This window comes from Salvelinus fontinalis, chromosome 40 (assembly GCF_029448725.1).
Source record: "Salvelinus fontinalis isolate EN_2023a chromosome 40, ASM2944872v1, whole genome shotgun sequence".
Lineage (NCBI taxonomy): Eukaryota > Metazoa > Chordata > Actinopteri > Salmoniformes > Salmonidae > Salvelinus > Salvelinus fontinalis.
In genome coordinates this window covers 11,483,562-11,496,027 of record NC_074704.1, presented here as the reverse complement: position 1 = coordinate 11,496,027, position 12,466 = coordinate 11,483,562, and the positions used below count along the sequence as shown (strand labels likewise).

Sequence of the window (12,466 nt, the reverse complement as noted above, 5' to 3'; positions counted from 1 at the left end):
TTCAGTCGTTGATTTAGTTGTCATCACGTATTTCAGGAAACATTTGGATGAATTAATGTGAGTTTCAGTCGTGGTCGTAAAGGCAACGTTAGCTATATTTCATGGCGGATTTCAGAACACAGTTGTGTATTTAGGTGAATTAATGTGAGTTTCAGTCAATTTTCTTGAAAACGAGTCCTGTCGTTAGCTAAAAATGTGTAATAAAGGGCGGTAATAATTGATAGTTAGCTGGCTAACTAGTTAACGTTATATATTTAGCCAATGTAGTTAACGTGCAGTGTTAACTTAGTGTACTACAATGCATACTTGCCAGCTAGCCAACGTTATATGTAGAATAAAATGGACATTTAACGCTGTATGGGCCAGCTAGCTAACGTTATATGTAGAATGAAATGGACATTTAACGCTGTATGGGCCAGCTAGCTAACGTTATATGTAGAATGAAATGGACATTTAACGCTGTATGGGCCAGCTAGCTAACGTTATATGTAGAATGAAATGGACATTTAACGCTGTATGGGCCAGCTGGCTAACTTTATATGTAGAATGAAATGGTCATTTAACGCTGTATGGGCTCTACTGTAAGCAGGGTAACTATGTGGTCCACTGTGTATTGCTGTCAACAAATAACAACATGTGTGTATGTGTGTGAATAACCTCTCTTAATGAAAGGAAGAATGGATTACGTTCACACCCCTGCTTTCCGCTTGGAGCCCTCTGGTGCCCTCACCCTGAGGGCATCTGAAGAGGCTGCCAGGGTTGCCAGGACCATCCAGGAGGAAGAGTGTACAGGTGTAGTCCGGGTGCTGAAGCCACGACAAGTGAAGGAGAAGGCAAAGGCTTGTGTGGTAGCCAGAGGGGGTGACCCGGATGATAGCCGACTGGTGGACAGTGAGAGTGCCATCCAGTTCGGCAAATACCGGGGTCAAACCTTCAAGTGGCTGCTAAGCCACGATGTCGGCTATGCCGTCATGGTCTTGGCTTCTCACCAGCAAGAGAGGGAGATGGGGGACACAAACACGTCTTCTGAAATGGCCAACAAGGACCGGTTTGACTGGTACTCTTTTCCTTAAATAGTTGTAATTTTATAAGAATGAAATCAGTCAGAATCACAATACAATTTATAACATTTTCCCAACCATCCGGACAGGTATACCAACCTGTTTCCTGAGGTCCAGAAGGCAGTGGAGGAACGCAGGGTACGGGACGGGACCTTGCCCCCCCGACCTGACCAGGAGGACACAGCAACAGCTGTAGCGCCTCCTAATCCATGTAAATATATATTCTGTAGTCATCTAAGTCAATCAAACAGTAAATCAAACAGTGAAGTAATTGACAATATAACTGTGTCATTATGTTTGTCTGTGTTTCTTAGCTGCCGAGCCATCAGATCAGGAGTTGCTGTCTATCTGCGTGGGTTTTGACCAAGGTACTCTATGTTATGGCACGTTATTGTTTATTTCTGTTGAGAAGAATATACATATGAAATGACTTTTCCCCTAATAACTATCTGTTGTTGTTAGCATTAACAGGATACACTTTAAAGTGGTAAGGTAAGTGGTCAAATTGTTAAAACACCTCCTAGCTGGGCTTAGAATTCACTAGAATTTCTCATTTTTGCATCCATTTTGCTTGCCATAGAAAAATCCTTCCTCATCTTTTTGTGGAATGAATTGTTTACTGTAGCTTGTCTTGTCACCATTCCAACCTGTATTTCAGTCTGCATCACTTTGATTGGCCTATTCTTTGCTTGTACATGTCTACCCACTATACATCTGTCGTTTGTAGCTTTTAAATGTAGATTGTGTTTAACCTAGATTCCTAACCTCTACCACTGATAACACTGATCAAAACTAAACCAAAGTGCATTGGCTGTCAACAGGCTGTTAACATGTTTTGAAGCTGAAGCTCTATTCTAAATGAATTATTTCACTTATTTCTCTGAAATATTTTGTGAGACTAACTCCTGTGCTCCTGTAGCAGTTCCTACTGCTCCCACTGCCACCGCATCCCCTGCTGTGCTAGCTCCTACTGCTCCCACTCCCACTGCGCCCCCTGCTGTGCTAGCACCTACTGCCCCTCCTCAGCTCTGGTCAGCCTCCCAGCCAACAGCTGGACCACTACAGCCTGCTGCTGACGCTCAGGTAAACGTCTCACCTCAACTATGACTTGGCTATTTCATTTCACTTTTGGTTGTGTGGGGATGGAAAATAAATGTATTGATTCTCTGCTCTGTTGCAGGTGCTTCTCCCTGAGGGATGGAAGCAGACCCTCCCAAAGGAGCAGCAAGAGTGGGTCAGTCAGGCCATTTTCATCAGGAACAAGCAGCTCAAATGTGTCCTGAAAAGCCAGCTTGAGCTGTGGTACTTCCCTCCTCTGCCTCCTAACATCAGCCATCAGCCTCCAGCTTCTCCCTCCGCCTACTTCCTCCGGCCATTCTGCCTCTGGATGCCCTACCGCCTGTGGGCCTTTAAGTTTGTGTGCACCCAGCCACGGTGCAAGCGTCAAAAGCTCACAGGCTGTGGGGTGTACAAGACAGTCCGGAGGGTGCTTGACATGGACGGCTGGTATTATATGGGGACAGAGTACCTGGAGTGCCGCCTCTGTAAGAAGAAGCTAGCAGGATGGTCGCTGGATATCTTGGACCAGCTGGACGCAAGTCATCGCTCCATTTTCCCAGCCATCTTGACTTACAGGTTAGTAATTCACACCTCTGAAAATCAAAGCTCTTGTTCACTTTGAGGAAAAACAGAAAAAAGCATCATGGTGAGAAAAAGAGGCGGTCAGTAGGTTCTTGTCAACACTGAGGTTTTGATTTTTCAAAGCCCCATTGACATGTTAATTTGCTCTTTGCCCAGTTAAAATGTTAATGAGCTCTTTGATCTGATTTTCTGACCTTTGATCTCTTATCAGGAACTGCCCAAACAAAGCAAAGTGTTTCAAAGTCACCCTTTCCCAAGCCCCTCCTTCCCTTATCAAAGTGTTTCTAGAACCCCCCTCCACACACTCCTCACCCTCTTCTCCTCCTTTCCCCCCCAATTGTCTCTGTGTATTAGGCTGTCCTGTGACCTGAAGGTGGTCAGGCTGATGAGAGAGAGGACACTGGGGAACAGTGCGACCAGGCTGTACAACCAGCTGAGGGAGCAGCACAGCCTGACCTGGATGAGTCGGACCCTGTACTACCTGTCCGTCTGTGACCACTTTGTAGTCCCAGGTGCCGCACCACTGAGGGTAACACCTCCTCCTCCCTTTTTGGATGTTCCCTCAGCCCAGTGGCTCCTGACTGTCCACGGCTACGACGTTCTGTTCCAGCTGGAGGACTTCAAGGCCAGAGTCACCTCCATCTTTGGGTCCATCCTGAAGATGGATTCAACCAAGAAGGTGATTCAATATGTTTTGACCAGAAATAATACTAGTTAGTTAGAGACAATCAAATGAATAATCATTTATTATGACTTATTTTATGAATAAATGTATTGTGAAACTTTGTGTCCACTCACTGACATGACTGTGTGTTTGTCTGTCTTGTCTGTCTGTGTTTGTTTGTTTGACTCCCCTCAGGTGACCAAGAAACTAGCTGGGGCAGCACACGGGACAGCAGCGTGGGCCACAAATGTGGGCAATGAGTACGGCCAGGTGCTCATTACGGTCCTCACTGACAGCGAAGGAGAGGGCCTGCTCGACATGGCAGCTGGCCTCCAGCAGCGCTACAGTAGAGCTGGAGTGGCACCTCCCAAGCTGCTCTATGTCACCCGGGACTGCTGCGCCCTGATGGGAAAGGGGAAGACGGCAGCCATTTTCAGCCAGTGGGATGAACTCATCGTCCGGCTGGATGTGTGGCACCTCATCCGTCGCTTTGCTGGGGGAGTGACAACAGAGAGCCATCCTCTGTATGCTCTCTTTTTGCGGCGGCTCTCCTCCTGCATGTTGGTGTGGTGTGCAGAGGATGTGGAGCGCCTGCTGGAGGCCAAGCGAGGTGAGCTCAAGGAGAGCCACATCACGGGGCTCAGTGACGCACAGGTGATGAAGAGGATCAGCCTGAAGGAGATGGCTCGGCACTGTCGTCGCCGCACGCGCGGGGCGGAGGAGACCGAGCGTCTCATCGGGGAGCTCCTGGAGACCTTCATCGATGCCACAGACACCCTGGGCGTCCGGCTCCTGGACCGTGACCGAATGCAGGCCATCTGGCAGACCCAGAGACGACACCTGGTCTGTATTCAGGACCCCCCTGGTGTCAGCATCTACACCAAGGGCAAGGACGTGACCAAGGGAGGGGTCATCCTGCCAGTGTTGCGTTGCGCCCGTGAGTATGGCACCCCATTCCCTACACTACTTTTGACCAGACCCCTTAGTAGGGGTCCAATGCTAATCTTCCCTGTATCGTTCCAATTTGAGTATACTACCCTACACTACACTACACTACACTACCACTAACACTACCCTACCCTACACTACACTACACTACACTACACTACCCTACACTACACTATCCTACACTACACTACCCTACACTACACTACACTACACTACACTACCCTACACTACCCTACACTACCCTACACTACCCTACTCTCCTCCAATCAGAGCTTCAGCTTGTTCCAAATTGGAGAAAGAGCGCAAAAAACAACCAATGAAGAGCCTAACTTGTTCCAAAAGTTTTTCAGCCAATCATGTTCCTCTGAAATTTTCCTAACGTCACTTCCTCAAAATCTTTTTCTAGGCAGCCATTGATTGAGCATACACACAGTTAGTATCTGAGGTAATTTTGCCTAATTTGCAAAGAATTTAACATCAACGACTATAAATGTGATGAAATATGACAATAACACGTCAAGCCAACCGAATTGTTTAACTACAGGGGCTACCCAAACGGTTTAATTTAACAATGTCTGTAGATCGCTAGCTACTGTAGCTATAGTAATAGTGTGCAGCATGCTGTTAGCATTGGCTCTAAAATATTTTTCTGACAGAAATTGATGATACCCGGTGAATATATGAGGGAAGTGTGCTTAGCTTGCAAAGAAATGAAAATAATCAACGAGTAGCACTCCAGTCAACCGAATTGTTTGACTACAGGGGCTACCCAAGCTGTGTAATTTAACAACGTGTTTATATCGCTAACTACTTTAAACTAGGTTTACAAAATCTCAAAAGTTTATTTGACCGCTGACAACCCTATAAAACCTTAGCTAAAATTTCTATCATCTCAAAGTTGGAATTGTATACTACTTAAATGTCTATTTTCCTTCGTTTTTTGATGGTATGCATTTGAAGTGTATGTAGTTGGATGCATTGTATGATATGTGACAACCTGGGGCAAACGTGTCTTTCTATGAATTTAACTAAACTGAATTTAACTGCATATAAGTTATTAACCCTGACCCGGCACCCCCCACCACACTGCTGAACCTAGCAGACCTATCAAGCAAACGTGAGTTCCTTTATATGTACCTAATATGGTTATGCTGTCGCTTGTCGCTGCACTCCTCACTCATGATAATAGTTTGTTTCTTGCCAATAAGATGGAAATTCCTAGGTTCCGGTTCACACCCTCGCAGGAGATGGTCCTCAGGGCCACACCCCAGGCAGTTAAAGTGGCCGCTGATGGCCCCCCTGCCTCGGGTGCTCAGGGCCCTCCTGTGAGGGCTAAGAAGTGGGAGGAAGTGGAGGCAGAGGCTCGAGCCCGCGTCGTCTCCGAGGGAGGTGACCCCGGTGCAGAGATGGTCATCCTGAGCCGGTGCACGGTTCAGTTCGGCAAGTACCGGGGTCAGACCTTCAAGTGGATGATGGAGAACGACGTGGGCTACATGGTGCACCTGGTAACGGTGCATCAGAAGGAGAGAGAGCGAGAGTGCAGCGTTTCCCAGCATCCCCTGATGGGCCAACAAGGACGCCTTGACTCGCTACTTGTGCGCCTATCCGGCCTTCGCTGAGATGGTCAGGTTCAACCGGGCGCACGAGGAAGCTAAAGTCCTGTCCTCCCAGTCAGGTGAGTTTGTTTAATTCTCCTCATTGTATGTAAGATGTAACTCTTTTGCTCTGACAGTTAATTGGTTCCCGTGCTGATTTCAGGCCAGGAGGGCAAGGCCCTTGTTGGCATCGGGAAGTACAAGTGGGACACGCTGCAGGACCTGTATGAGGCTACGGGTGCAGACAGGATAAGGTAATGGGTGCACGTGTTTTTTGTGTTTTCTATGTTCATGTCAGTGTGTTTTATGCAACATTTTACATCTGAAATGTTCCCTCTACTGTATCTCACAGATATGTCAGGAGCATGAGGACGCAGACACCCCGTTATCCTGGGAGTGCGATGGCTGCCTTGATTGACTACATTCAGCGCAGAGACCAGGAGGGGGTAGCTGCTGTGGCCAGGCCCGCAGCAGCCAGCACCACCCCCACCAGTAACACCCGGCCCAAGAGTGCGGCTACGTAAGTGTTACATATCATCTTAAAGGAAAATATAATTCCACTTGTTCCACACAGTTGGAAATGATGACATATATGCTATGTTTTGTTTTCAAAGGCCTCTTGGTCCTGTGATCTCTGCGTTCCTGTCAAGGCGCTCTCTCACCCCAAGTGAAATGCAGGCGAAGATGAAGAAGCTAATGGCTTCTCAGCCTGCAGTTCAATGTGAGTGTCTAGTTACACATGTAAGATAATATGAACTTTTTGGATAAGCTGTGTAGCTCATAATCCTTTCTCTCTCCACGTGATATAGGGGTGTCTTTCCCTCGACCAGCACTGCCACCAACAGATCTATCGGACTCAGAGCTGGTCAAGGCAGCTGCTGACATAGACACACGTATGTTTTTACGTCACTATTAATTGACAAAGGACATTTGATAAGTATTCAGTTAAAGTTTGCTGACATATTAAAGTGTGTTCAATGTTTCCTATCATCAGCCCAAGGAAATGTATTGGTAAGAGTCATCTGTGTTTAGAGGAGAGTCACTGCATGTATGAACTATTAAATATCGTATCTTTCCACTGTAGCTGTCATCCTGTATGACACTGCAGTGAGAGAGTGAGAGTCTCCCTGATGAGTGGATTCTCCGTCAACTCATTCCTGCTTGCTGTATTATGGCTGGTCAAGTTGACTATTCACGGTAGGCCAAAACTACCCTCAGGCCACCGGGAAATGTCCCGGTGCTCCCGACAGCGTTGACCTACTATTAGCCGTTCTTATATGATATCAGACGCTGTTTCGCTCCGATGCTTTATCTGAGATTTATTTGTCTCTGTTGGCGTGCATCTAGGTCAAATAAATCATCTATATTTAAATATTTTATTTGGACGGTCAAGGAGGTACGGTAGGGTGGGCCACGCCCCCTAAAGCCACCATAACACCGGTCCTGTAATCATACTTTATATAATCTTAGACCCTGAGCCTAGCTACACCTGCCACAACCTTTGACCATAGTTTGACCTCTAATCTCCCAAACCTCTGACCTCTAACAGCTGACCTCTAACCTGTGTTCTGGTTGCTGTCCAGGTTATCAGCTAGTTGTTCCAGTAGTTGTCTCCTGGCTGCGTTACGCCGGTGCTTCTTCCCCTCGTAGTGCTGCTGGGCCATCGCTGGGTTGTTGAACCATGCCCCACACAGGAAGCACGACCTACACGCTGTGTTGCCATTGGTCACTAGCCAGGTAATGGGAGGAGGAAGAGAGAGAGGAGAGAGAGAATGAGAGAGAGGTGTGTGCGTGTGTGTGTGTGTGTGTGTGTGTGTGTGTGTGTGTGTGTGTGTGTGTGTGTGTGTGTGTGTGTGTGTGTGTGTGTGTGTGTGTGTGTGTGTGTGACTAACCTCGTAGTGTGCCACGCGTTGAGACTCTGAGATGAGTTGAGCATTGCAGATTTTACAGTAGCTCTCTGTGAAGAGACCACCATCACACACACCTGTTACCCACTTAATCTGTACACACACACACACCGAGAAAGAGACAGACAGACAGACATAAAAAGGAGAGGAGAAAGGAGAGTGAGAGGAGAGGATAGATAACTATTTAATTCCCTTCAACCTCTCTCCTCTAGTCTGAGTTGTATCCCCTCTTCCCTCTAGTCTGAGATGTATCCCCTCTTCACTCTAGTCTGAGTTGTATCCCCTCTTCCCTCTAGTCTGAGTTGTATCCCCTCTTCCCTCTAGTCTGAGATGTATCCCCTCTTCCCTCTAGTCTGAGTTGTATCCCCTCTTCCCTCTAGTCTGAGTTGTATCCCCTCTTCCCTCTAGTCTGAGTTGTATCCCCTCTTCCCTCTAGTCTGAGTTGTATCCCCTCTACCCTCTAGTCTGAGTTGTATCCCCTCTTCCCTCTAGTCTGAGTTGTATCCCCTCTTCCCTCTAGTCTGAGTTGTATCCCCTCTTCCCTCTAGTCTGAGATGTATCCCCTCTTCCCTCTAGTCTGAGTTGTATCCCCTCTTCCCTCTAGTCTGAGTTGTATCCCCTCTACCCTCTAGTCTGAGATGTATCCCCTCTTCCCTCTAGTCTGAGTTGTATCCCCTCTTCCCTCTAGTCTGAGTTGTATCCCCTCTTCCCTCTAGTCTGAGTTGTATCCCCTCTTCCCTCTAGTCTGAGTTGTATCCCCTCTTCCCTCTAGTCTGAGTTGTATCCCCTCTTCCCTCTAGTCTGAGTTGTATCCCCTCTTCCCTCTAGTCTGAGATGTATCCCCTCTTCCCTCTAGTCTGAGTTGTATCCCCTCTTCCCTCTAGTCTGAGTTGTATCCCCTCTTCCCTCTAGTCTGAGTTGTATCCCCTCTTCCCTCTAGTCTGAGATGTATCCCCTCTTCCCTCTAGTCTGAGATGTATCCCCTCTTCCCTCTAGTCTGAGTTGTATCCCCTCTTCCCTCTAGTCTGAGATGTATCCCCTCTTCCCTCTAGTCTGAGTTGTATCCCCTCTTCACTCTAGTCTGAGTTGTATCCCCTCTTCCCTCTAGTCTGAGTTGTATCCCCTCTTCCCTCTAGTCTGAGATGTATCCCCTCTTCACTCTAGTCTGAGTTGTATCCCCTCTTCCCTCTAGTCTGAGTTGTATCACCTCTTCCCTCTAGTCTGAGTTGTATCCCCTCTTCACTCTAGTCTGAGTTGTATCCCCTCTTCCCTCTAGTCTGAGTTGTATCCCCTCTTCCCTCTAGTCTGAGTTGTATCCCCTCTTCCCTCTAGTCTGAGTTGTATCACCTCTTCCCTCTAGTCTGAGTTGTATCCCCTCTTCACTCTAGTCTGAGTTGTATCCCCTCTTCCCTCTAGTCTGAGTTGTATCCCCTCTTCCCTCTAGTCTGAGTTGTATCCCCTCTTCACTCTAGTCTGAGTTGTATCCCCTCTTCCCTCTAGTCTGAGTTGTATCCCCTCTTCCCTCTAGTCTGAGTTGTATCCCCTCTTCCCTCTAGTCTGAGTTGTATCGCCTCTTCCCTCTAGTCTGAGATGTATCCCCTCTTCACTCTAGTCTGAGTTGTATCCCCTCTTCCCTCTAGTCTGAGTTGTATCGCCTCTTCCCTCTAGTCTGAGATGTATCCCCTCTTCCCTCTAGTCTGAGTTGTATCCCCTCTTCCCTCTAGTCTGAGATGTATCCCCTCTTCCCTCTAGTCTGAGTTGTATCGCCTCTTCACTCTAGTCTGAGATGTATCCCCTCTTCACTCTAGTCTGAGTTGTATCCCCTCTTCACTCTAGTCTGAGTTGTATCCCCTCTTCCCTCTAGTCTGAGATGTATCCCCTCTTCCCTCTAGTCTGAGTTGTATCCCCTCTTCACTCTAGTCTGAGTTGTATCCCCTCTTCCCTCTAGTCTGAGTTGTATCCCCTCTTCCCTCTAGTCTGAGTTGTATCGCCTCTTCACTCTAGTCTGAGTTGTATCCCCTCTTCACTCTAGTCTGAGTTGTATCCCCTCTTCCCTCTAGTCTGAGTTGTATCCCCTCTACCCTCTAGTCTGAGTTGTATCGCCTCTTCACTCTAGTCTGAGTTGTATCCCCTCTTCCCTCTAGTCTGAGTTGTATCCCCTCTTCCCTCTAGTCTGAGATGTATCCCCTCTTCCCTCTAGTCTGAGTTGTATCCCCTCTTCCCTCTAGTCTGAGATGTATCCCCTCTTCCCTCTAGTCTGAGATGTATCCCCTCTTCACTCTAGTCTGAGTTGTATCCCCTCTTCCCTCTAGTCTGAGATGTATCCCCTCTTCACTCTAGTCTGAGTTGTATCCCCTCTTCCCTCTAGTCTGAGTTGTATCCCCTCTTCCCTCTAGTCTGAGTTGTATCCCCTCTTCCCTCTAGTCTGAGTTGTATCCCCTCTTCCCTCTAGTCTGAGATGTATCCCCTCTTCCCTCTAGTCTGAGATGTATCCCCTCTTCCCTCTAGTCTGAGTTGTATCCCCTCTTCACTCTAGTCTGAGATGTATCCCCTCTTCACTCTAGTCTGAGATGTATCCCCTCTTCCCTCTAGTCTGAGATGTATCCCCTCTTCCCTCTAGTCTGAGATGTATCCCCTCTTCCCTCTAGTCTGAGATGTATCCCCTCTTCACTCTAGTCTGAGATGTATCCCCTCTTCCCTCTAGTCTGAGTTGTATCCCCTCTTCCCTCTAGTCTGAGATGTATCCCCTCTTCCCTCTAGTCTGAGTTGTATCCCCTCTTCCCTCTAGTCTGAGTTGTATCCCCTCTTCCCTCTAGTCTGAGATGTATCCCCTCTACCCTCTAGTCTGAGATGTATCCCCTCTTCCCTCTAGTCTGAGTTGTATCCCCTCTTCCCTCTAGTCTGAGTTGTATCCCCTCTTCCCTCTAGTCTGAGATGTATCCCCTCTTCCCTCTAGTCTGAGATGTATCCCCTCTTCCCTCTAGTCTGAGTTGTATCCCCTCTACCCTCTAGTCTGAGTTGTATCCCCTCTTCCCTCTAGTCTGAGTTGTATCCCCTCTTCCCTCTAGTCTGAGTTGTATCCCCTCTTCCCTCTAGTCTGAGTTGTATCCCCTCTTCCCTCTAGTCTGAGATGTATCCCCTCTTCCCTCTAGTCTGAGTTGTATCCCCTCTACCCTCTAGTCTGAGTTGTATCCCCTCTTCCCTCTAGTCTGAGTTGTATCCCCTCTTCCCTCTAGTCTGAGATGTATCCCCTCTTCCCTCTAGTCTGAGTTGTATCCCCTCTTCCCTCTAGTCTGAGTTGTATCCCCTCTTCCCTCTAGTCTGAGATGTATCCCCTCTTCCCTCTAGTCTGAGTTGTATCCCCTCTACCCTCTAGTCTGAGTTGTATCCCCTCTTCCCTCTAGTCTGAGTTGTATCCCCTCTTCACTCTAGTCTGAGTTGTATCCCCTCTTCCCTCTAGTCTGAGTTGTATCCCCTCTTCCCTCTAGTCTGAGTTGTATCCCCTCTTCCCTCTAGTCTGAGATGTATCCCCTCTTCCCTCTAGTCTGAGATGTATCCCCTCTTCCCTCTAGTCTGAGTTGTATCCCCTCTTCCCTCTAGTCTGAGATGTATCCCCTCTTCCCTCTAGTCTGAGTTGTATCCCCTCTTCCCTCTAGTCTGAGATGTATCCCCTCTTCCCTCTAGTCTGAGATGTATCCCCTCTTCACTCTAGTCTGAGTTGTATCCCCTCTTCCCTCTAGTCTGAGATGTATCCCCTCTTCCCTCTAGTCTGAGTTGTATCCCCTCTTCACTCTAGTCTGAGTTGTATCCCCTCTTCCCTCTAGTCTGAGATGTATCCCCTCTTCCCTCTAGTCTGAGATGTATCCCCTCTTCACTCTAGTCTGAGTTGTATCCCCTCTTCCCTCTAGTCTGAGTTGTATCCCCTCTTCCCTCTAGTCTGAGTTGTATCCCCTCTACCCTCTAGTCTGAGTTGTATCCCCTCTTCCCTCTAGTCTGAGATGTATCCCCTCTACCCTCTAGTCTGAGATGTATCCCCTCTTCCCTCTAGTCTGAGTTGTATCCCCTCTTCCCTCTAGTCTGAGTTGTATCCCCTCTTCCCTCTAGTCTGAGTTGTATCCCCTCTTCCCTCTAGTCTGAGTTGTATCCCCTCTTCCCTCTAGTCTGAGTTGTATCCCCTCTTCCCTCTAGTCTGAGTTGTATCCCCTCTTCCCTCTAGTCTGAGTTGTATCCCCTCTTCCCTCTAGTCTGAGTTGTATCCCCTCTTCCCTCTAGTCTGAGTTGTATCCCCTCTACCCTCTAGTCTGAGTTGTATCCCCTCTACCCTCTAGTCTGAGTTGTATCCCCTCTACCCTCTAGTCTGTTGTATCCCCTCTTCCCTCTAGTCTGAGTTGTATCCCCTCTTCCCTCTAGTCTGAGTTGTATCCCCTCTTCCCTCTAGTCTGAGTTGTATCCCCTCTTCCCTCTAGTCTGAGATGTATCCCCTCTTCCCTCTAGTCTGAGTTGTATCCCCTCTTCCCTCTAGTCTGAGTTGTATCCCCTCTTCCCTCTAGTCTGAGTTGTATCCCCTCTTCCCTCTAGTCTGAGATGTATCCCCTCTACCCTCTAGTCTGAGATGTATCCCCTCTTCACTCTAGTCTGAGATGTATCCCC

At 48.0% G+C, this 12,466-nt stretch overlaps 1 protein-coding gene across 1 annotated transcript; it reads left to right on the top strand.

Moving 5' to 3' along the window:
• Window positions 1-5,933, top strand: LOC129839268 (uncharacterized). The gene is made up of 7 exons (XM_055906578.1): window positions 1-1,057; window positions 1,151-1,272; window positions 1,376-2,144; window positions 2,242-2,696; window positions 3,057-3,381; window positions 3,562-4,377; window positions 5,523-5,933. Exons 3-7 carry the CDS (start codon window positions 1,920-1,922, stop codon window positions 5,931-5,933), a joined length of 2,232 nt encoding a protein of 743 aa, XP_055762553.1. The 5' UTR covers window positions 1-1,057; window positions 1,151-1,272; window positions 1,376-1,919.
• Window positions 5,934-12,466: the final 6,533 nt, after the last annotated feature.